The following is a 26,542-nucleotide window of genomic DNA, read 5'->3' on the forward strand; positions in this document are numbered from 1 at the left end:
CATGCATTTCTCAGCTTTTCAATAAAATTAGAGTCTTTGAACCATATACATTCATAAATAGAGATCTCAAATTTATTTTTAAATTGCCAAACCTGATCAATATATATATGGCTTTATCTCTCCATATTCTAGTTTCCCCAACTATAGAATGGGTTGGTGTGAACATAAAGTGTGTTGCCACATGAAAGCACTTAGAACAACTTGTCAAGTAAAGATCTCAAAAGAAAGTGAGGAGAGTCATGTCATTCTGAGTGTAGAGAGGACTTTCCAAAAAAGGACACAAGAAGCAGAAATCACAAAAGAAAAGTTTGACTTAGCATCATGAAACTTATAATAATGCCTGCAGAAAAAGCCACAAGAAAGAACAGTGACAACGTTGCCAATGAAAACTGGAAAAAAAACTACATGACAAACCAGCTGGTATCCTAATATATTCTATATGTGACTATATAATTATATATTCTATGAAACAATATATAATATATAACATATAATTAACTGTCAGTTTGCTACTTTAAAATGCTAATAAAAGTTAAAAGATAATCAAAAGCAATTCACAAAAATAGAAGTACAAATAAAAAATAAACAAGTGAATATATTCAACTTTATCAATAATCAATGGAATGCCAATGAGAAGAGTTTGCAGGGGCTATTTTTTCTGCTTGGCCATCAAACCTAATGCAGGGAGAGTTCCGGGAGGGGTTCCAGCACTGCTGATGGAGATTGTGGAACACGATTTGGTAAAGACTGTGCAACCCCTTTGCCCAGTCACTCTGCTTCTAGCAATTCATCACCAAATAAGCAATCATAGGCACCTACAGAAGAGTAGTGATAAGGATGTGAAAAATTGTTGATAAACCCAGTACCCAGCCAAGATTGCCTGTGTATCAATACACATATGATACAATCATTAAAACGATCTGATAAAACGTTTGTGGCACAGAAACTTAAGTATGTGTTTTTGAGTTACAAAATAGACTATGAAGTAATAGGTAGATTATAATTCTATTTTTCTAAAAGGCATAAATATAGATTATGTGAATGCCTAGAAAAAAGTTGGGAATTGTGTATGACATGCATTAATCCCTTTGTAGAAGTATTATGATTAATTTTCTCCTCTGTTGTCCAAATTGTCAAAGTTGGATTTTTAAAATAGCAGTAAACACATTTTTTAGCAACTTTGTGCATCATTCTCTGGTTTTCAACACATGAGTGCAGAGTATCATATCTTTCAAATGCAATATCGGTTTAGTATAAGTTCTCAGAAATATTGACATCTGTTATGCTATACATACGGAGGGGGCTTGTAGGCTTATTCGCTCGTGGATCCATCTTGAGGAATCTGGATGCAATAACTACAGGAAAAGAACACAAATAATGAGAAAACTGCCATGAACATCAACGCCCCAGATCACCCTATATAAGAGCAATCTTTGAGGTATGACTCAACCAATCCACGTCACTAGTAGGTGACACCAAAGATATGCCAGAAAGTCACATCTTCAGAAGTACTGTCCAATTTTTATTTTCCTATTTTTAAAGTTTTTTTTAAATTAAAAAGATTTATTTTCAAGGTGTGAAGTACAATTCAGGGTTAGGTATACAAATGGTTTTTAAGTCTTGTTGAACTAGGCATTTATATCAAATTTTGTAATGTCTACAAGGATACAATTGCATTTAAGCACATATTTATCTTGAAAAATCCCCCTTTTATCTCCCAGAGAATCTCTGATACTGCAACTCACCGATGTGGACTTCTTAGTGGTAGCTGGTTTTCTACAACTTGAGTAGTAGTTGAGGGTGGCATACTCCATCAACGCAGCAAAGACAAACAGGAAGCACACAGTCACAAAAAGATCCATGGCAGTCACGTAGGACACACGTGGCAATGAAGTCCTGGCGATTGTACTCAGGGTGGTCATGGTCAGCACCGTGGTGATGCCTGCACAGAGGACAGTCATAAGGTTGTAAAAGAATGCAACAGAGAAAAACAATAACAAAAGGTCACCCTTATTTCTCCACCTCAATATGGCTGCTTGACCTTTTTATAGGTCCTATTGATGTTGTATACTTCATGTAATACTACTTTGGATTTTAATGTCTATACAACTTTGCAGACAACATTTCAATAAAATTTCTCATCATAGTCTTCATAACAACATTAAAATGACTGAATCAAGTGGATAACTTTTCATTTATTCAGTAATTCTTTAATTGTTGGACATATTGCCTTTTAAATACTTTTTAATGAAGATATTCTTGGCAGTTCTATGTATTCTCTGCTTTTATACATCTCATCCACTTCTTTTGTCCAGATACAATCTTTTCTTGCTTACTTATTCTCCACAACTAGTGTACTCCCCAGCTGGGGAACTCTCACCATTCTGGAAGATCCAGCACCAACACCATTCTTTTTTCTTTCCTTAAAACACTGCAAGTAGAGTTGACAATATGTGTGTCTGCACAATCTCAGTACCTCCTACACACCTGAGTTTCATGTTCTTATTATGACAGGGAATTGCATTTTCCTCTACATGTCTGTCTCCACAGATAGATTGCATGGCCTTTGAAGAGAAGACTGAAATCCTGCTCATTGTTGTCTGCCTGTACTCCAGCATGGTGGCTTACACATTTGAGGCACTTTAATGGATGCTGTGTATCTAATGAATTGATTAATCGCTAATACCCAGTGTTGGTTTGACTAGTACTAAAGATTTAGTCAGACACTTTGGAAAGGACTTAGAAAAGAGACACACGAGATAGATAATTTAAAAGAAAAAAATGGAAAGGAAATTGAGACTGTTGAACATGAAGATGAGTGAAATGAAGAAGGGTATCACGTGAAACAAGTTAAGACTGACTCTTCCCTGGTTGAGCTCCCTGGGAAATTTGGACATATCAGAGCTACCAGACAAGGTAGCTCAGCGATATAGACCCCAGAATTACAGGAATCTGTTTTTAACATTCACTACTTCTGTGATTTCATGGGAATACAATAAAATATCTTCATCATAGGGACCAGTCAGGACAGATGAATTCACATCACTTCCCAACTTTGCTGCAGCAACACAGCCTCTGTTGAGTCCATCCCTGCACCTGCTTAAGGCAGTTCTTCCAGGACCAGCTATAAAATGAGGGTATAAGCTCAAGGATGGACTGCTTGGCCAGGTGTAAAGGATATTGACCTAGAAGCCCTAGCCCTCCACCCTGTTCTGGGCATGCAGAGTCACTTACCTTTTTTGAATCCGTGTCTTTAACTAGTTCAGTAAAAACAGAATGCCAGGCACTCTTGATTGTAGGTGGGAATACTTTTTGCAATTGTGATACTTCATGTAAAAATGCTGTGTAAACTGGAAAACTCTGCTCTAATGTTAGGTGTGTTTTATGGGAAAAGCTCCTATAATAAATATCCAACCCAACTTTCAAAAAATGTGGTGACTAAACTTTACATATATGATGACCACTTGTATACCCAATCCTGCATTGTATCTTTAATTTAAAAAAGCCAAAATTTGTAAAATGTGGTGACCACATAATGTCCAAGGAAAAGAAATTAAAAATATTCGTTTCTATTTCAATGAAGTTGCTTGTGTCTATTATATCCATAAATTTTGTTCATCAGTTCCCACAACTATCCTGTATTCCAAATGTGGACGGTGGCCATCGGCTTTTCCCTTTCCACCCTCAAATCCACCCTCAAGCCCCATCTTACAATTCTGAAAAATAAAAGTCTAGACAGGACAGTCCTATTTATTACAGGAAGCTAAGATACATAGTAAACAAGGATACTCTTCAAAGACCCCTGCTGGCACTGTGACCATTACTCCTTCCCTAGAGAAAGTGCAGGAAATTCAAGCGGGTTATCTCAAGTGACTCTGCTACATATATGATTCTTTAAGGATACTCCGGGCCTCACAGCATCCCAGAAAAACTCTCTTCTTGACCTTGGTGGGATGATTGCATTTAAATACTCTCATCTTATTTAACTCAGAAGAATGTCTCTTCATTTGAACACAAATTAAAATAATACTTTGAGATTGGCTTCTTCCCTTTCCCATTCAACACAATGCCCTTGAGATATCCAAATAGCTGCTGCACAAAAACTTAGTCTTTTCTGTTGCTCAGTCATATTCCACTGTATGAGTGTACCACGGTTTGTTTAATCATTTACTTGTTTAGGGATATTTTGCTTATTTCTGGTTTTTGGTGACTACAGATAAAGTTTCCATGAACATTCGTGCTAAGCTATCAACAACATCTTATTTCAAGTGACTTTCTTATTATCCACACTGGTAAATTTTGTTTTTTAATTGGTGAATTCCGGCAATTTGCATTGAATGTAATTATTAATATTTAACATGTGACTGTTCCCTTTATTTTGTGTTTCCTATTCTGGTTTTTTCATTTATTGGTTTTCTCCCTGCTTTCCCATGGGTAACGTCAACATTTTTTAGAATATGCTTTATCTCCAATGTTTTAGAATATCATTTTATGTAGCCTTTTTAGTGATTCTTCCAGTATTATATATACATAATTTATCATATGTAAACATTTTGCCACTTTGAATGAAATGTAGAAAACTTTCTGCCTTTTATTCTTCCCCTGATTGTAATATAATTGTCTTAGATATTTCCTCTGACAAATTTAATACACCATATCAAAGCAACATTATGATTTTGTGCTTCAACCATCACACATTTTTAAAAAAGGAAAGCCTACTTTGTCACCCCACGTTTTTACCTTTTATATTGTTTTTTCCTTCCTTTCTGTTCAAAAATTTCCTCTCTTACCATTTTCCTTCCATTTCAAGAGCTTCCTTTAGCCATCATTTTAGGGATCATCTGCTGGTGACTGGTTATCTTTGTTTTTCTTTGTTCAAGAATGAATGTATCTTTCATTCATGAAGAATATTCTCATTGAGTATAGAATTCTGGGTTGATAATACTTTCCACGTAGCACGTAGAAAATATTGCTCCATTTCTTTCTTGCCTCCAATAGGTTGAATGAGAAATCCATTGTCACTCAAGCTGTTTTTTATTTATAGGCAAAGTTACATTTTTATCTTCTACCCTTTAGTTTTTATTTTTTGAGAGTTTGATTATGATATGCCTTAGTATAATTTTTGTTTTAATTTAACCTGTTTGATACTCAGAGATTTTTTTTAATCTGTAAATTTATGTCTTTTGGCAAATTCAAGAAATGTTTAAGCATTGTTTCTCTGAATATTTTTTTTCAGCCTCATTCTATTTCTCTCCTCCTTCTTAAATTTCTGAGATACATATGTTGAATTTATAGCTATGTTTTTAATTATGTATTTATAATGTTTCAGCATATTACAATTCTTAACATAGCTACTTAACATTATTTTTCTATTATTTTATTCAATTTTTGCCTCATAAAAATATATTTCCACATATCTGCTATCCTGTTTGATATTTATGGCTTATATTATATTTTTTTCTCATGTTGTAAGCTCCATCTTGCAATACTATTATTTTGACTTTGAGTGGATATAAATAGAAAGCTGGTATTTAATAGTTACCACATATTTACCATTTCTGGTATTTTTCATTTCTGCTTGTAAATCTAATATCTATCTATTTTTCCATTGACCTAATCAGCTTGCCATATTTTTATTGTGATTTTAGATTTTCTGTGGCAATGCTCAAAGATTTTATTTATCTAAAAATGTCTTTATTCCAACAAGATTTTTGAAGTATATTTTCTTTGGATACAGAATTTTGAACAGACAGGCTTTTTTCTTTAATTTCAGTACTTTAAAGATGGCAATTCATTATCTTCTGGCCTCTAATATTGCACCTGAAGAATGAGCCATCAGTCATATTTTTCTTCCTACATATACAGCAGGACTTTTTTACTTAGTTACTTTCAAGAATTTTCTTTGTTTTTGGTTTCCAACATTTGGACTATGATGGGTTTTTGTTGTTGTTTGTGTTTCCCCTGCTTGTATCTCACTAAGCAGTTTGCCTTTATAGGTTGGTGTTTTTCACCAAATTTGAGAAGTTCTTAATCACACTGCTTCAAAAATATTTGGCCTTATTTTTTTTTATCTTATCATTCTGGAAACTCAGTTATAGTTATTTTACAAGGAAAATTCTAAAAAATGTTGAAGTAACCAAACTTTTTTAGAATTTTCTTTATCTCTAATGTTTTAGAATATATTGTTTGCTGTAGTCTTTGTAGTGGTTCCTCCAATATTATATATACATATTTTATCATAGGTGTACCAATGAGACTCCATTAATTGAATTAATCTTTTTATTCCTTTGACCTTCATATCAGACACATTTTATTTGCTTATCTTTGATATTTGCAAACCTTTCTTTTTCTGACATCTTCAATCTGCTCTTAAGTTCATTTAGTAAATTTTACAACTATGATATTACACATTTCATTCTTGAATTTATATACTTTATCTGGTGAGATAACCCATCTAATCATTCATTAAGATCATATTATGCTTATGGATACATTGACACAGCTGTTTTGGTAGCCCTTATCTACTGTTTAAACATTAGACATACCTTTTTCTATTAACTTGTTTTCATAATCATGGGTCACATTTTTCTGCCTCTTATACTGCCTAAAACTTTCCTATTTTACACTCAGTGTTGCTAATGATAAGGAGTCTGTGCTATGCTAACATCTTAAAAAGCCTGCTGAATTCTTTCTTAAGACAGACAGTTAATTTACTGGTGGTTCTCCATGATCTTGTCATTGCCTGACTCATGCTTTATTAAAAGAGGTCTAGAGTACATCTTTATTTTTAGGCACAGATTTTCTGGTGTCTCAACCAAACATTGTATTAATGAACTTTCTCCACTCTTCTGGAATGTATGTCTATTTCTGTCAGTATTGGGTAACTCCAGTTCTGTGCTCCTGATCCCACAACTATTTTCTGTAGGATGGCCATTGTCTCAAGTTGTACAAACATGTTACATATTTTATTGCTTTGAAGCTGATCTTAGATGTTTTGTACACAATGACACCTAACATTTGTAACTGTGAGGTCATTACCCCAAGAGTAGTTACTAAATCTATGTTAATATCTATGCCTCATGTTTTATCAATTCTATCATGTGTTTTCTATTAGCATGAAAAACTAGGAGAGGTAGAGGCTATTACAGGCAAATTACCCTCAGTAAAACAATACTTTGTTGTCAAACAAATAGAGAATAAAGAGGCAAACAGAAAAAGCCCACAGTACACTTGAGACATGTTGCAAGCATTTGAAATCGAGGCAGCTCCCTCTTTCCTGAAGGAAATGTTTGGGGGAAAACTACCTCTATAATCAGCCTTATATGTTATTGGCTTCAAAAAATCAAAACATTGAAAGTTAGGCAAAATTCCTCTCATGAAGAAAAACCTATGTAAAATGTCTTGATGTGTTGCACAATTCTAAAACTAGTGAAATTTAGTGTTTTATTAGGATACTTTCGGGCACCAGAGAAAAATTTATAAGGCTAAGTTTTAGGGTGTGGATCACATATGAAAAGAATGATCATTTTCTTGTTTTACTGCAAAGTTGGTATATACAAGCAGAGCTCTTTTTATTGAGGAACTATTTTTACTAATATTGTGTCTTCAGTCCTTGAAGATGTGTGGCAAATTCTGTTTCCTGACATTAATGTAGTGAGCATTTTGAGTTGACAGGTTCTTAAATGTGCCTATAGCCTTGTGAAACCGAGTAGTACCACAGTTGATTTATTCTGAATCTCTAACCCCAGCTTAACTTAAGTAGCACACTTGGAATTCTATTGTCAGAAAGAACAACTTAATTTGGCTACTTAAATATTCCAAGCATGGTTCAAGCAACCCTTAAATTATGTCAAACTAACCCTTAAATTAGATTTAAACTAAGTTTATTTTATTAAAGTTATTTTTATGAATGCTTCTGTACTAAAATTACACAAAATGATGGGAGAGATTTTTTGAAACTCACCTAATGCTGTTCTTGCTGGTGTAGCATCTTTTTTGATCCAAAATGACACCCAAGATAAAACCACAGTCAGTATACAGGGAATGTATGTCTGAATAGTGAAGTATCCCATTCTTCTACTCAACTCAAAATATATAGTCATGACAACATAATCACCTGTAATAAAATATTGTCAAAATTATTACAACTTTCATGGGTTAAATATAATTCAGAGAAATCATTTTTAACTTATTTTGCTAAATGGATGACTTGGATAAAAGCTTACAACTACAACAATATCAAATTAGGAAAAAGATAAAAATGCTGATGCTACTAATCTTAATTTTTGGGTGTGAACAGCATTTTATTGGTGACTGTAAAGGGCATTAAAACACATATATTGATTTATAGAGAAGATATACAGGCAGATCTATTCCATGGCAAGTTATGATTTGATGAGCTGTTATTGTTTGAGTCTTTCTGTATGTTGAATGATTAAATTCAAAGGTCACCGGTAAACTCAATCTTCAAACACATTCATAGTCATTTTAAGGGACATTTTTTCCAATAATAACAGAGTGTTCATATTATACATAAACTTGCATAATTATTTTATATTTTTGATTTTGTTTTATCATGCATTTTAACTTATCAACTTTGTACTTTATTTTTAATTTAATATTTTTATATTTCTTATTCTTTCATAACTCTAGCCCTTAGCTTGTGCCAACCTAGAAACAAGCAAAAGTAGTCATTTCATAACATTCTGCTCCCTCCCATGAAAGCAGAGTCACACCATGAGGAGCAGTGTAGATGTTACCAGAGATTCCATCACTTCCCCAGTGGCTTTCAGAGGGGATATAATTCTTAATACACTAAACATTTTCTTCCAAAAGCATTTCAATTCATTTCTCTTTCAGGCTGAGACAGTGGCTTTCCCCATCCTCCGCATTTGAATCCTCTACCCTTTCAGCTTGCAAGATGCAGCCTTCCAGTGTGAAATCCACCATGTCCAGAACTGAACTCTCATCTTCCCCACATCAATTCCTATTCTCTATTCAGGTACTTCTTTCACTTGTTCAGGAGGAAATCCAGAAACCACCTCTGACCCCTTCCATTTCTATTCTCAATGGCTCTATTTGCTCCACTGCTCTCAGACCCTTCCCCCAATCCCCATTCTAAGCTACCATTTTTTGTCATAGCCCCATGTTTTTCTGCTAATGACCAAGCTTTCTCTGCTCCAAACCATTCTTTCCTGTCATCAAGAGGCTCTTTCTAAAACACAAATATCATTTATCCTTCTCCTTGTAATCCTTACCAACATCTTCCTGCCATTGTATAACTGTGACATTTTATTAGGGCCCACACCATTCTTCATTAAATGCCCTTTGCCCTGGGACCACTGCACTACTGGCATCTGGTCTACCCAGTTCCTCAAGACTTACCCAAATCCCTCCTCACAGGACTGTGAATCACTTTCCTTCTGCCCATTACATTCTTCTTTTTCTTTTCCATGCATCTAGAGTGCTCCTATAAACTCATTTTTTAATCTTAGTTTCAAAATCACTTAGTTCCCCAGGAAGTCTTCCCTGACACCCGCCTTACAATTGTGATTAATTTGTTTCTATAATTACTAATACAATATTTTTCCAACCAATTCACTGGTTGGAATTATAGAATGTATTGTCCTTAGTTACCAATGTTACTTAATTATAAGTAATCAATCAGTTAGTATTTCCTGTATTTCCATCACCACTAAAGTCCCATTTTTGTCTAGCAGATTAATAGCGAGACTATATTGGGCTCATATGAATACTATGTCTTTCAATAAATTACAACTTTTTGCAGGATGAAATATTCTGTTACACCAATATTTAGAATTGTCAATAGTAACATTAACTTTGATAACACTTTTCAAGAAACATTTGAAATTTTAAGCAGATTAACATTTCAGTACAAAGGAATCAGGATAAAGAACACACCATATTTTTCTAAATATTGTGAATGACAAAGGTGCATTGTTTTCTGAGGAAATGTTATTTGAATTATGTGTGATTCTTCATGCCTATCAATTTTAAATAGTATTGCAATCAATAATGGCAGATAAAGCCAAACATATAGACAAACAGCTATATAGAAAAATAAAACATAATAAATCACTATAAGAGTTATGAACACAGTCCAAATTGAATATTATAAAGTTGAATAGTCTTCTTCATCACCATTGTACATTACCGAGCAAGATGAACAGAGTGGCAACTCCAGAACAGACACAGCTAATTATAGCACATTCATCTGCTCCTCCATCTGAGGTGGGAAGGACTCCCCTTGCCTGAACTCAGCATACTTCAGTGCCTAACACAGTGACCTACCTGGGCATCCCATGGTTGTAGGTTTCCTGGACCCTGGGTACAACTGAAGCTTTTTAAAAATGGGCGCTTCACTAAAGACCAGTCAAACAGTAGACTAGTGTTGGGTGCATGAGTGGAGGTGTGCATGGTGCTGTCAAAAAGAGGGGCTGCATAGTGAACCATGAAAGTGACGTCATCCTCCACACATATTCAAAGGAACATCAGGACCTGATATCAGATATTTCTAATCCTGAATACTTTATTTATTTTTAGTAGGCAGCAATCCATTCTCAATACTAGCTTTTTAGCATTGAATGTCTAAACAATAATTTTCCCCAGGCTAATGTTTTGAAGCATCATAGTGGGCTAGTTAGGGCTTTTCTATTTACTTATTCATTTATTTTAGCATTAATAAGTCCCATATCTGGTAGCAACATACACTTATTTAGTTCGCATCTTTGGAAGGACTCTGACAGGTGTAGGTTAGATAGCTGTTCATCCTGAACAATTAAAAGACAGCTAGGGCAGGTTTGTGCAGAAAATGTAGCTCCATGTTGGCTGTGGAAGGAGGAGTTGTTTCCTGTCTTTATCCACAGAAGAAAATGGGTTGTTGGACAGGGATAACAGGTTATCTGGCGTAGAGGCTTCAGGAAGTAAATGTACAATTTTCTTTGTTGCATCATTTAAATAAATCTATATAGAAATATATTTCCATGTTTCTCAGGAAATTAAAATGATTCTTCATGCAATTACTTTACTGTAAAATCAAAAGACATGGTTCATTTAAATATCATGTTCTTCACTTTATTAAACTTTATATTTGCAAAAGCATCATGCTATTGGATCAGTAGGAAGACACTAAATTATTATTGTAAAAGGAAAGTGATAGAGGTTTTTGTTTCTAAAAATGCTAGCCAGTTACTGAATAACACTCTTTTAGCCATGTTTCAGGAATGAAGATTCTCTCAGAAAAATTTTTTTTAAAAGCCTTTACAGAACCCTCTAATATTTTTCTCATGTGTAAGCTCTGAAGATGTTTCCATCTGAATTTACCATTTGATTTCAGTGGTAAGACTGGAAGCTCATAGAGATATTTTCAACATTGTAACGTCTCAGGGGACTAGGCAGATTTTTCATAATTTACCCCAGCATTGTTCCCAAAGTAAACTATTGCAAATCATTATTTGCTCCATGTTGGAGATACCCTAATTTCATTACTGCATCTCAGGCACCAACTTCATTATTTGAATCTCCTTTATACATTACTGTTATTTCTCTAAGCTTTTTTTGGTTTTGTTTTTGTTTTTTGGGGTTTTTTTTTTTGAGTTGAAGTCTCACTCTGTCACCCAGACTGGAGTGCGGGGGCCGGGAGCGGCCACCGCAGCCTCGACCTGCTGGGCTCTGGTGAACCTTCCGCCTCAGCCTTCCAAGTAGCCAGAATTACAGGCGCGCTACCATGCCCAGCTAATTTTTTGATTTTATTGTAGAGATGAGGTCTTGCCTGCCCAGGCGGGTCTCAAACCCGCGGGCTCGGGCAATCCACTCACCTCAGCCTCCCAAAGGCATGGGATTACAGGCTGAGCCACCTAAACTTACTCTTTGTCTGATGACCAACTCTTCTATCCTCCACACAGTTATACCCATCCTGGTCTTCTTTCAAAACAACCTAAGCTTAATACTCCCCAAAAAGCAGCCAACAGTGCTCACCACAGCAGAAACCTAATCTCCTTCTTGTTCTTCAAGTTTGTTCTGGGAAGACTTGTCTTTTTCTTCATGCCACACATTTACGAAAATTTCTTCATTTTAAGGAATTCAATTTATCAAACTTTTATTTGACTGTTCTTGCTGTTGGTGTTATCCTTAAGCGTTTTTCCTTAACCCCAAGTCAAGTCCTCTTATACAAGTTTTGTTTTTTTCCTGGTTATCTTTATATGCAATTAATTTTCCAAATGAACTAATTAACATTCCATGATTACCTGTGAAAGCGTCACTCATGGCTCCCAGTCATCTGCAAGGCCACATCTCTGTTATTTATGTGATCATGTTTATATGAACTTGTTTGTGCATATGATTCCTGCATCATTACCACACTGTCTTAATCCTTGCAACTGTGGCGGACACACCCTAAGGAGATCCCTAATTAGTCACACATTTGTATAATTTCATCCTCTTGAGTGTATGCAAAACATGGTTTGGTTGTAATGACAAGAACTTAACCTCTCACTCCCTTGATTAAGTTAATTTATATGTGAAAGGTGAATGGATTTTGCAAATGTAATTAAGATGCAAAATTTGCTAATTTCAAGTTAATTAGAAAAAGATTATCCTGGGTAGACCTGACTTAATCAGGTTGAAGACCTTAAAAGAAGGACTGGTTTTTTCATGGAGAGATATTCTTTTCTGGTAATTTGAGAAATTAACCACCGTTAGCTCTACAATTACAAATGATGAATGCTGCTAATGACCTGACTGAGTGTGAAAGTAGGCTCTCCCCAGTCAAGTCTCCAGATGAGAATGTAGCTCAGCCAACCTTTGACCGCAGCCTCATGAGAATCCGAACAAAGGGTCCAGCTGAGCCATACCTGGTTCACAGAGACTATCAGATTAGATTTTCTTAAAAGAGGTATGGTCTAGCTATATTGCCTTTGCTGGTCTTGAATTCCTAGGTTCAAATGATCCTCCTTACTTGGTCTCCCAGAATGCTAGGATTACAAGCATGAGCCACTACTCCCATCGCTTTTGTGTGTTTTTAAATCACTAAGTATGTAGTAATTTGTTAAACCAAAATGGACAACTAATACAGTAGCATTGGTTTCAAGTAGAATAGTCCTCAATCTTAATAATTTTCTTGATGCATGTCTTGGCTACTCTTGGGTCTTGCTTTCATTAACTTGTAGAATCATTTTTCATGACAAAAACTACGGGTATTTTTATTAGAATGAATTATGCATTTTCATTTATTTAGATCAATGTAGCTACATGAAAGTAGAGCAGTTCAGAAAACAATGTTAAGCCGGGCTCGGTGGCTCAGCCTGTAATCCCATGCCTTTTGGAGGTTGAGATGAGTGGACTGCCTGATCCCGCGGGGTTCGAGACCTGCCTGTGCAGTGAGACCTCATCTCTACAATAAATAAAAAAAAATCAGCCGGGTGTGGTAGCACATGCCTGTAATTCCGGCTACTTGGAAGGCTGAGGCGGAAGGATCGCCAGAGCCCAGCAGGTCAAGGCTGCGGTGGCCGGGAGCGGCCACTGCACTCCAGTCTGGGTGACAGAGTGAGATTCCAACTCAAAAAGAAAAAAGAAAACAATGCTTTGCTATCATGAAGTTTTATTTATTTCAATTTTAATATGCTTCCATGAAATATTAAATGTCTTCCATAAAGTCTTAATAAATCTTTAATTGGATTCAGTTCTTGATACATGTAATTTTTGCTGCTATGGATGACATATTTAAATTAAATATAAATTACACATATTCAAATTATTGTTTTGATTTTTTTCCTTCATGATTCATTATAGCTTTATTAACACCAGTCTCATGTCCGGATTTTCTGAGACTTTGTTTCCAGATTCATGCCGTCTTCCAGTTAAGATTTTTTTCAATACTTTAAATATTTTGTTCTATTTCTTTTGTCTTTTTCCATCTCTCAGGAACGTAATTATGTGTTTGCAAGCATTCTGTGTTCAATTTACATATTTGTTATTTATTTTCTTTCTAACTATTCACTGTTTGTGTATATTACTCATTATTATTAAACCTGTTCTTCATGTTTCTGACTATGTTATCAGCAGATTAGATTCTAAATTGCTGCTTTTAATGTGGCTTCCATTTTTTATAATCATATTTTTTCTCCTTTTTTGCCCTCTGATATCTTCCATCCTTCTTGATACCTTCTTTATTATCTCATTTCTGTCCAGGTTTCTTTTATCTTCCTTTGAGTGATTTCAATTTTGAGCTAAATTATTTTTTCAATTAGTCTAACATCACAGGAAAATATGGGTTTGGAATATTTGTAGACCTCCATCTGCATTTTTAGCTCCTTGTTTTTTCTCGTGCTTCAGAATCCTTGCATGGGTCCCATTTGTATTGTTACCTCGGCATCACCTGAAGGTCAGCTCTTTGGTGAGAATAGTGCCAACTCAGTGCAAATTTGTGTCTCAGCATGTTTCTGAAGTCCTTGACCTAATCCTGACTACTACATGTGGGCTCGAGCACTGTTCCCTGAGCCTTATTTGTGAGTTCTCCTCTTTTCTGCAGCCTCCATATGTCAGTGTGCCTGTGGCTCAACTTAGACTTTCTCCCTCTATTTCTTCATTTTCTAGAGGATCTCACCTAGTTTTAGAAATGTAGATATTATCATTGTCTGACACAATCTTGACCACTTTCTGGAACTCCTGACTCCTCTGTCTTTACATCATATCAACCTCATTATGTCCACACAGATATAAAAGGTATTTCAAACTTAAAAAGCCCCACAACTCCTGCCTCTCTGGCTTTCTACTCTGCAACAAGCAGTTCCATCTGCAGGGTACCAAATGCCCACTCTGTCTTAGTTACACAGACCTACAGCTTCAGAATAATCGTTTATTTTTTGTTTCCCATCATACTATATATTTACGGTATTAAAAATTCATAAAACATGCTCAAATTCCAACCACATTTTACTACTCCAAGGCACCCATGATATCCCACCTGATTGTTACAATAGTTGCCTAACTTGTTCCTCTGCAGGCTATTCTCCATTTAGCAGCCCCAACAATTCTTCTAAAATAGGGGTCAGATCAAACCATGCTAAGCTCCTTCCAGGAATTTCTCATCTCATCTAAATTAGCAACAAGAGCGTGGGCTGTACTATAAAGTCCTTCATGGTTTAGGTTTCTGCCCAATCAATGAATGAACTCTTGCCCCATCCCCCCTCTTGCTGTCCCTTACATAACACAACCCTCTTCTCCTGCTCTTGCATTTCCAGTTCCTACAATTCTTCTCCCACAGATATTTGCATTACTTACCTCCTCACTACCTCAGGTTTCATCAAAAAATAATCTGATTAGATTCTTGAACACCCTGTGTAAAATAAGAATGACTTCATGGGATGCACGATGAATCCACATTTCCTCCTTCCCTGCTCTATTTCCCTTTATGATTCGTATCCCCACCAAACATATGAGCTACTTACATATGATACAATCTCTTTACCACATTCCCCCTACATCCTGTAATACAAGTTCCATAAAGACATACACTTTGTCTCTTTTCTTTGCTTTCTGAGCTCTTGGAGGTCCTCCATGAATGTTTGCTAAAGGACCTATTAATCTCAGCATTGTGATCCTTTGATTTTGCACCAAGCACGTTGTCTATAAATGTTTAAAAGGGTTAGGTATAATGATTTAATGTTTTATTTGTCATGGTCAATAATAGTATATCTGATCTCTTTTCTAACTATCAATTGCCTAATTCACAGGACGAACCTGTCTCTGTGATGGCACCACCACCTCCCTTTCACTATCAGAATGGATCCATTAAGGAATGCTCATCTAGGCTTTATGCCCCTTACCCCAAGCAGCTCATACCTACATACACACAGCATTGAAGCTGGTGAGAAGCTTCTGCAAGAGCCCATCTAGTTTTGCCAAACTATGCACCTTATAAAAGAACAGTAAATAATTACATGTGATTTTGTTGTTTTCTTTAAAGGAAGAATCACATATGTATTTCTATTTGTATAGAGTTGAGTGCATACACAATCTTTATCATTCACTTTTCATGGTCACTGAAATAAAAAATATTTTAAAACAGAAGAATGTGTTTTTTAAATCAGTTTTTACTTCATATCCATAAACATGTGTAACTTTAATGTAAAGGACAGTTTTTAAAACAAGCCTTGACAAAATTTAACTGTAATAATTTTGTAAAATGTTAATTCATTTATAGAATTTTCTGCCAATGAGATGCTGAAGGAAAAATTAGGATAATTAGAGATACCACTAAATGTTGTATAATTCACTAGGTATTTTACTAAGAAATTTTTACTTAATTGCTAAATGCTAAATGTGGGGTAACATGAAAGTGTGAAGTCTCTGGTGGCCACAAAGGTAAGGGTTTCTTATTCTCTTGCAAGTTTTTCATCCAGGAACTCCACCAGGTTTTTAGAGGGAAGAGCAGACAGAATCCTGATAAAGTCTCCTATGGGATCACCTGTCAGGGGCCAACTCATTACCAGAACTCCACCTAAGCTTATCTTCCTATGTCCCCTGTGAAGAAAATGACTCAATATACAGGAAGAAGGGCAACAGAAATGGATGCACTAAAGAAAGGGTGAAAACCTACTGCAACTGTGTGTATATGTGTGTTGCTGGAAAATAAAGAAAAATCCTCCCTGGGAGACAGTCAGGAATACTTGCAAGGCCTGACAGTACATGTGGAGGCAAAATAGAAAGACTTACTTGTCTGATCACACCTCAAAAATCAAGTTTACAAATCCTAAGACTGGTTCTTCATCAAAACACCTCACCATCCCTTGATCCAACCACCAACACAATAGCAAACATTGATTAAGCACAATATTGTCATTTGAGTGGAGATGCTACAAGAGACAGTTGCTCCCTGGGAAGAGTGCAAATGGACGATTCAAAGACAAGCCTTAAGAAGTGGGGTCAAACAGGACATAAACTTCAAACCTGGATCAACTTCTGAATTTAGTCAAGACCCCTCACATGAAAAGCATAGCAAAATGAAAGACATGCTTATTTTCAAGCATACACAAAATTGACCTCAGTGTCTACTATTCTATAAAACATGACTAGCTTCCACATAACATTACAGGTCATAGGCCAGGTGTGATGGCTCAGCCTGTAATCCCAGCACTTTGTTTTTTATTTATTTATTTATTTATTTATTTATTTTTTAAGTTGGAGTTTCACTCTGTTGCCCAGACTGGAGTGCAGTGACCGCTCCCAGCCACCGCAACCTCAACCCACTGGGCTCCAGTGATCATTCCGCCTCAACCTTCCGAGTAGCTGGAATTACAGGCACGCGCTACCACGCCCGGCTCATTTTTTATTTATTGTAGAGATGAGGTCTCGCCAAGTTGCCCTGGTGGGTCTCGAACCTCGGGTTCCGGCAATCCACTCACCTCAGCCTCCCAAAGGCACGGGATTACAGGCCAAGCCACCGAGCCCGGCATCCCAGCACTTTGGAGGCTGAGACGAGTGGATTGCTTGAGCCCATGGGTTCAAGACCAGCCTGGGCAACTTAGAGAGACCTTGTCTCTACAATAAATCAAAAATTAGCTGGGCATGGTAGCATGCACCTGTAGTTAGTTCCAGCTTCTTGGAAGGCTGAAGTGGAAGGCTCGCCGTTGCAGAGCAGGTCAATGCTGGGGTGACTGTGAGCATGCCATGGCACTTCAGCCTGGGTGACAGAGTGAGACTCCAACCAAAAAAAAAAAAAAAATTACAGGCCACACAATAAACCAAAAATAGTTTGAAGAAAAAAAGTAATATAAAAGCAGAACCAGATAGAAAAGCAGGTATTTATAATAGTAATTTATGTCAAATGCTCTAATGGAGAAGATAAAAAACATGAAAGACAAAATAGGTAATTTAGTCAATCAATGGAAATCAATATATGTTTTTTATTTATTGCATTTGCAATAGATTCCTTCTTATATTACTTATATGAGGAGCAAGGATAATATTTACAGCAGGTTTATCTTTAGAAATTATGTAGAAAGAAGACAGTGGAATCAAATCATTAAAGAGAAAAAAGAAGTCAACCCAGAATAGAGCTCAGTGAAATGCCTCTAACTCCTGAGCTCAAGTGATCCTCTCATCTCATCTTCCCAGGTAGTTTGTACTACAGACATGTACCACCATGCTTAACTAATTTTCAATGTTTTGTAGAGATAGGGTCTAGCTATGTTGTACAGACTGGTCTTGAACTCTTGTCTTCAAGCAATTCTCCCACTTCAGCCTCCAAAAATGCTAGAATTATAGGTAAGAGCCACCACAACTATAATGTTATAGACTTTAAAAGATAACTGTTGAAAGAAAAAAATATGACAATATATTTCATGTTTATAGCATAAAAGTGAAATGTATAATCATAATTATATAAGAGATGGAAGAAACTGAGAGCATATTGTTGAAAGGTTTTTAGAAAATGTATGTGAAGGGAGGTACCTATAGAAACCTAGAGTAAACTTAGTTTAATGTAGTCTCTTTGCCTCAGTATACCCCACCCCCTTGGCAAATTTCCATCAGATGCAAGACCAGACAGCCCAACATACTGTTTAAATATAACTAAAAAACTCTAATGTTTTAAGATTGACTAAAACATTTTTATTTTTTAATAGGTCAAGAAGAATGTCTTAATGGAAAATTTAAAATATTTTGAAATAGAAACATTTAAGACACAGAAATTATCTGGTGGGCCTTACTCAATTATATGAGCCCTTTACAGTTTTCTCTGGCTAGTTCCAGAAGAAGAATTCAGGGATTTAAAGAACCAGAATGATTGAATGTGTTCTTGCTGCTTTCAATAAGGAGGCAACCGTATGGCAAGGAAATCAGGGGAGCTGAGTGCTGTCACTGACTGACAGTCAGTATGGAAAAAGGAATTCTGCCGGGCTCGGTGGCTCAGCCTGTAATCCTGTACCTTTGGGAGGCTGAGGTGAGTGGATTGCCTGAGCCTGTGGGTTCGAGACCTGCCTGGGCAACAAGACCTCATCTCTACAATAAATCAAAAAATCAGCCGGGTGTGGTAGTGAATGCCTGTAATTCCAGCTGCTTGGAAGGCTGAGGCAGAAGGATTGTTGGAGCCCAGCAGGTAGAGGCTGCGGTGGCCGGGAGCGGCCACTGCAGTCCAGTCTGGGCTACAGAGTGAGACTCCAACTCAAAAAAAAAAAGAAAAAGAAAAAGGAATTCAGTATTACCACCACAAGGAATTCTGCCAACAACCTGATTAAGCTTAGAGGCATATTTTCCCTGATAATCTCCTGAAAAGAACCCCTGGACAAATATTTTGAACTATCAAAATTGAGTAATGCAAATAAAAACTTCTTAGATAGAAATTTATAGCATTAAATGTTTATATTGCAAAGAAGATCTTGAATCAATAATTTAAGCTGTCACCATAAGAAACTAGAGAAAGAGTAACAAAATTTAACCAAAATAATCAGAGTAATGAAAAAAATAAGATTACAGAAGAAATCAGTGAAATTTAAAAGAAAAAACTAAAATAATCAATAAAGCCCAAAACTCTTTATGTGAAAAGATCTACAAAGTTCATTTATTAGTTTTCTATTGCTGCATCACAACTGATAACACATGTGGCAGTTCAAGAAAATACACTCATTATCTCAGAATTCTTTAGGTCAGCAGTCCAGGCATGGCGTTTCTACATTCTCTGCATAAAGTCTCAAAAGGATGGACTCAATATACTTGCAGGGTGGCATTCTTTTCCAGAACTCTAGGGAAAAATATAAGTTCATTCAGGTTGTTGGCAGAATTCAGTTCCTTGGACTATAGGATTGAGTACCTTCTCTCTCTATTGACTGCCAGCCAGTGGTTGCACTCAGCTCCCCCACTCTTTGCCATATGTCTGCCTCCTTATTTTAGCCAACAAAAGCACCACCATCCTTTCTGGGGTTTCAAATCTCTGAATTCCTCTTCTGGAACCAGCCAGAGGAAAGTGTCTTTCAAAGGGCTCATATAATCAAGTAAGGCCCACCAGATAATTTCTCTGTCTTAAATTCAGCCACACCATGTAACATAATCTAATCATGGTAGTAAAATCCATCAAGTTCATAGTGTTGAAAGTTATGTAGGCAATGAGAAACCGTGGAGGCCATCCTAGAATTCTCCCTTCCATAACTGATAAACCTTTAGACAATTTGATTAAGTAAAAGAGATAAGATACAAGTTATCAATACTGGGGGAAAAAGAGGGGGAAATATCACTGAATGATAAGGAACAATGTTGATTAAACAATACTATGGCAATAATTCTACAACTTAGGTTAAACAAGTCTATTTCTTGAAAGTTGCAAGCTACCAAGACTCACTCAAAAATAAACAGAGTAGTTAAATAAACCTATAACCATTAAGTTAAATTTCATTTAAAGACTTTTGAAAAATACCACTCTAATCACAGAGTTTCACTAGCAAATTCTACCAAGCATCTAAGAAAGAGATACCAATTCTACCCATTTTTTTCCAGAAAATATAACAAAAGAAAAATTTACCCATTAGGCCTGTTTTACCTAATAGCAAAACTAGACATAGTTATTTTCTGAAAAGCTAATATCTTTTATTAACATAGACACAAAAAGCATCAACAGGATAATAGCATACTGAGCCTAGCTACACACACATACACATGTGTAACACACATGAAGGTGAGAATCATCCAAGAAATGCAAGGCTAGTGACCTTCAAAAAACAATCAATGTAACTCAACATATTAACATACTAAATAGGAACCTTTATGTGGTTATTTAGAAAATGCAAAATAATTTGATAAAATGCAAAATAATTTGATAAAATGAAACATCCATTTATAATTAAAAACCCACAACAAACTAGAAATACAAAGAAATTTCAATAACATATAAAGGGCATCTATGAAATAGTGTGGATAACATCATCCCTTCTAATTGATTTTAGGCTTGGTGATTCACTACTAAGTCGAAAATTTAAAAGAAAAAAATTGTAACTTTGCAGTGGAGAACTCTGGCAGACAACACCTGAACAAAATGATAAAGGCTAACATCACTAGTAATAAGCAGCATTGATGTCACACAATACTCATATGATGGGATGAGATGTGTTTCATGTGAGAAAACATCAGACAACCCCACATTGAAGACATTCTATGGGATACTTTACCTACACTGATCAAAAGTGTCCAGGTCATAAAAACAAATAGTAATGGGTTAAAAGAGACTAAAGAGATATGAAAACTAAATGTAATGTGGTGTTCTGAATTGGATCCTAGACTAGGTAGAGTATATTAGCGAAAAAAAATGGTAAAATCTGAATATAGACTGCAGTTTAGCTAAAGTATTGTGCCCGTGTTAATTTTTAGTTTTGATAACCTTGCTATATAAAATGTTAACATTGAAAAGTTAGTATATAGTAAATAAAAAGTTCTTTTGTAAATCAAAAAAGTATCTCAAAAGGAAAATTTTTGAAAATTTGTCAACTCATAAGCCTATATTCAGTAAAAATGTCTTCCAAGAATTAAAGTAAAATAAAGTTTTTTTCATGACATAAAAGCGGAATGAATTTATTACCATCAGACCAACATTATAAGAAATGTTAGGGGAAATTTTTCAGGTGGAAAAAAATACTAAATGGAAATATGGATCTATACAAATGAAATGCCAGCCTGGAAATGGTAACTACGTGTGTGAGTGTGTGTGTGTGTGTGTGTGTGTGTGTGTGTGTGTGTGTGTGTGTATTAGTTTAATACCTTAATATTTAAGTTTATTTAATGAAAACGCTAACAATGTAATAAATATTATATAAGCAAAAGTAAAATGTCTAAAAATAAAAGCACAAAGTTTTGGAGTGAATAAGCATAATATACGCTTGTAAAATTTTCATATTATACATAAAGTGATAAAGTATTATTTAAGGGTAGTCTGTGATAAGGTCAAGATATATACAATAAGCTGCAAAACGAACTGCTAAAATTAGTCATAGTTATAATTAAAAAGCCAACTATGAAGATAAAATTGAATCATAAATATGTCCAATCAATAAAAAATAAAATAGAAGAGAAAAAAGTGAACAAAAAAATAGATTGAACAAATAGAACAGAAAAGCAAGGTGACAGACATAACCAAACAGCTTGTCAATAATCTCATCAAATTAATTTGTTAAATATTCCAATTAAGACAGAGGGTTTCAGCTTGGATAAATAAGCAAAGCTAAACTATAGGCTTCCTCCAAGAAAAATACTTGAACAATAAAGGCAAAAATTGAATAAGAGTAAAAGGAGAGAAAATGGTATGCTACAGTAATACTAATCAAAGGAAACTCTAGTGGTTATACTAATTTCAAAGTAGATTTTAGGGCATAGAATATTATCAGAGTTATAAAAGTTCATTTCCTAATGATAAAAGGGTCAATGCCACAAGAAAAATAATCATACTAAACCTTTAGGCAACTAAGAATAAAGTTTCCAAATAAAGACGTAAAAGATTTGAGCAACACTAGCAATCAACTTGACTTGCTTCACATTTATAGAACACTCTATCCAATGTCAATAGATTACACATACTTTGCATTTACCGAAATAGACCATATTCTCAGCTCGACCCTCATTTTCGACTATTATGCAACTAGTGATGTGGATTCAGTCCTGGAGGCTCACTTTGTTACTTGGCTTCTATGGATAGGAATCCCCTACCCAAAATTTTAGAATGTTTCTATGTGAGTGTTCAAGACTGACACATATCAACTTCAACTAGTTGGCATCTTCTCATTATAGCATCATACAATATTTGACTACGTGAAGTGATTCCAAAGATAGAACTGAATTAAAACTCTTCACATAACCAAACAAGAAAGAACTTGGATGCTGTTGTAAATGCCTGAAGAAAGCAGAAGATGAAGAAATCTGGGTTGAGAAGTTTCATAGGCATATCTTTTTTGTATGAAATGTGTTCGAATCTTGTGTGCTGCTTTGAACTTTTTGACACCTGATGGAATCCATACAATCCCAGTGTCAGAGACGAGTTAGGAGGTCTGATTTGAATAAAGTAGATTGCAGAAGAATAAGCTACTTTGGGGACAGATCTCATTACATCTGGGATGAAGGCTTAAGATGTCCTTGAGGTGACTGATGATGAGACTCTGAAAAGCAGCTTCATGGACCAGCCTGATGATCATGCCATACCTGTCTGCAAGGAACATTCCAGAAAGATTTGTGGGCTGGCTTCAGAAAAAAGAATCTGTTCCTGTCACATCACTGTGGTTGACATGTACGCGTCTCAGGGACAGACATGTTAGTCTGTTTCTATCATCTCTTTTAACCCTTAGAAACACACCTTTGTTCTTATTTTGCTCAATCTCCTCAGGCTAAACCTAAGGCCATCTTTTACCGTTCCATCGTTCCTCATTATAGGATTCCTGCAAGAAATTTTGTTTATACCAAATAAAGATGATGTCTGCAGATCACCAAATATATTAGAAACAGTGATATTATGAATGTAATCAGTTGGAGTGCTAAACTCTGCAAATTTTGCACTCACTTGATACAGCAAGAGAATGTATCCCAAAATAAAACTCAGTGAGATAGTGGAGTAGGCTGAGATTTTTTAAGATTTCAAATTGGTGGGTGAAACTTGTAAGACACCCCCAGAAAAGGCAGATTTAAAGGGTGGGAGTCTAAGGAGCTATTTTATTTGGTACATGTGTATGTCATATCTGTGCTGGTCTCAGGCTCTGCCCATGGCCCCTTCCTTGTCCTTCTGCTGCATTCCTCGGTACCTGAGGGAATTTGACGGGGTGGCTGTTTCCCAAGCTCCTGGGTGTGGGGCTACAGGGAGTCAGTGGAGGAAGGTAGCTAGCAGGATAGAGAGTAGGGGAAGCCAGGGTGGCTCTCCCTCTCCTTGTCAGGCTGTGTCGGGTGCTGTTCCTGTGGGTGCTATTCTGGCTTCTGCGAAGCTGCTCTGAACCAGGCTTCCAGCAGCACTTGCTCCTGCCTCTGTTCCAGCAAGGTGACAGTGCAGGGTTCCCATCCATACCCATCTCTGTGCTGTCTCACTGTCCTCTGGCTTCTTTGCCTTTCAGTCCATTGTGGAATTCCCTGTATTCAACTCCCTCTTGCTCTTTTCCTGAGTGCTCTCTGGCCAGTTGCAATCAGCCAATCTGAAGGTATACAGCCCACACAGAGATAAAGAAGCTTCTCCGGGTGCTTCAGGTCTTCTGTGACTACTTGCTCTGGTTGTTCCAGACACCCACCTTCTTTTCACAGCAGGGACACAGTGTACTTCCTCCTATGGGAGGGTACTTTGATCTCAAAAAACCCCAGCTGCCCCAAGTTGCCTTCTCTACAGGCCAGATGTAGTCTTTGCCTGGTGAGCACCTCCTTGTCCTTCAGGTCTCAGCAAAAAGACCTCATTTATGACTTCCAGGGTGAGCTCAGTCTTCCATTCCCATTTGCTAACAGAGGATTCTGCCCTTGTGTTCTCCCCTGCTCATCACAATTGTGATTTTGTATTTATCTGTGATGCTGTTTGATTATGGTCCATCTTTCCTACGAGACTGTAAACTCCACGAGAGCCAGACCTGTTTCATTCACTCGCCATGTCATTCCCAATGCCCAGCAAGAACCATTACTTACACCAGACAATTATTAAATGTCAGACAATAGTTGAATGCAAATATGGGCAACTGCTTTAGATGACAGACACCCGGATGAGTAGGGCAAGACAGATATCCATCAGGTAGGAACTGCGGTGGGCTGGACCTCTCTGCCTTTCTCACCCTTTTGGCCTATTCTCAACAACTGCTGGCATTATCATGTGCCTTGTGGACTTGGATGCAATAATTTTCATTTTCTTTGGCTATTAGGATTGCCTGTGTATTTATTTATTCATCAATAATTTTGCAAAGGAGTGATATAGCAAGCCATTTAAGAGAACAGTCACAGGTATTGTGCTGTTTAGATGTCGGCTGAGTAGCTCATCTCATTGTTTTCTTCATCTGTTAAATGGGAATGATAATTGTATCTATGTCTATTATGCCTGTTGGGAGAATGAAATACAGGAATAAAGGTAAAGCCCGCAGTACAGGTCTTAGTCATGAAAAGTGTCAATACGTGTTAGCTTTGTTTTTGAAATATGTTGAAATTGTGGTGCTTTTCAGAATGAGAACAGTGAAATTTATGATTTGTTTCTGATTCCTTCAATAAGGTTGTAAGTTTCATTGACGCCCATATTTACTGCTTGTTAGATATTCTCATGCTACTTGTTTCTCAGAAACAAACAGTTCCATTAAAACAATAGCTTTATAGTAAGAGGCAGTGAGCTTTTGAAAATAAATGCAAGTTTAATCCTAAGTTTAAAGTTGAACACTATTTTTATTTTATTTATTTTTTATAATCAATATTCTTTATTATGATATTGTGGGGAACAGTTAAGGGTTAGGTATATAAATATGCTTTGTTCAGGCACCCTTGTTGGTAAGAGGTGTCTCCCCATGCCCAGACAGATATTTACTACCATTAATCCCATCTCCCTCCCCCTCCCTCCCCCGCCATAGTTTCCCACCACTGTCAGTCATTTTCTTATGGTAATACATTGGATGATCAAGGTCCACTATATGAGTGAGAACATGTGATACTCAGATCTTTGTTTCTGTGAGAGGTTACTCAGTATTATAGACTCTAGTTCCATCCAGATTGCTGTGAAATTCATGGTCTTGTTCTTTTTTTTGGCTGCGTAGTCTTCCACCATGTATATGTACTACATTTTTTTAATCCATTCCACTTTTGATGGACAGCACGGTTGGTTCCAGGTCCTTGCTATTGCAAACAATGCTGCAATAAAATGCTTCGTGTGCAGGTATCTTTTTGATAGAGTGATTTGAGTTCTTTAGGGTATATTCCCAGTAGGAGGTTTGCAGGATCATATGGGAAGTCGATATTTAAAGCTTTTAGGAATTGCCACACTGCTTTCCACAGAGGTTGCACTAGTTTACACTCCCACCAACAGTGTAGAACCGTTCCCTTTACGCCACATCCTCTCCAGCAACTGTTATTTTTTGAGTTATTGATAATTGCCATTCTGACTGGAGTTAGGTGGTATCTCAGTGTAGTTTTGATTTGCATCTCCTTGATGATTGGTGAAGTTGAACATTTCTTCATGTGTCTGTTGGCTGCTAGAATGTCTTCCTTTGAGAAGTGTCTGTTCATATCTTTTGCCCAATTTGTAATAGGTTTTTTTTGTTTTTTCTTTTCAGCATATTTGAGTTCCTTGTAGATCCTAGATGTTAGGCCTTTGTCAGGCCTGGAGTTGGCAAATACATTTTCCCAGTCTGTGGGCTGTCTCCCTGCTCTCTTGATGGCTTCTTTGGCTTTGCCAAAACTTGGCAACTTAATGAGGTCCCACTTGTCTTTCTTATCTCTTTTGGCCTGTGCATTTTGGGTATTGCTCAGGAATTGAATGCCAGTTCCAGTTTCCATAAGGGTGTGTCCTACATTTTCTAAGGTTCTTATGGTTTGAGGTTTTACATTTAGGTCT

The 26,542-nt window shown here is 36.4% G+C and overlaps 1 protein-coding gene across 1 annotated transcript in view; it reads right to left on the reverse strand.

Annotated features, from left to right (window-relative positions):
- Positions 1-26,542, reverse strand: part of GABRG3 (gamma-aminobutyric acid type A receptor gamma3 subunit) — a 50,688-nt gene that overhangs the window by 3,613 nt on the left and 20,533 nt on the right. The window contains exons 2-4 of the mRNA XM_008054518.1: positions 7,964-8,116; positions 1,746-1,942; positions 1,296-1,355 (exon numbers count right to left, since the gene is read on the reverse strand). Of these exons, the coding sequence (XP_008052709.1) occupies positions 1,296-1,355; positions 1,746-1,942; positions 7,964-8,116 (410 nt within the window). The remainder of the gene's footprint in view (positions 1-1,295; positions 1,356-1,745; positions 1,943-7,963; positions 8,117-26,542) is intronic.

This window comes from Carlito syrichta, unplaced genomic scaffold (assembly GCF_000164805.1).
Source record: "Carlito syrichta isolate Samal-C Ts95f unplaced genomic scaffold, Tarsius_syrichta-2.0.1 Scaffold295713, whole genome shotgun sequence".
Classification (NCBI taxonomy): domain Eukaryota; kingdom Metazoa; phylum Chordata; class Mammalia; order Primates; family Tarsiidae; genus Carlito; species Carlito syrichta.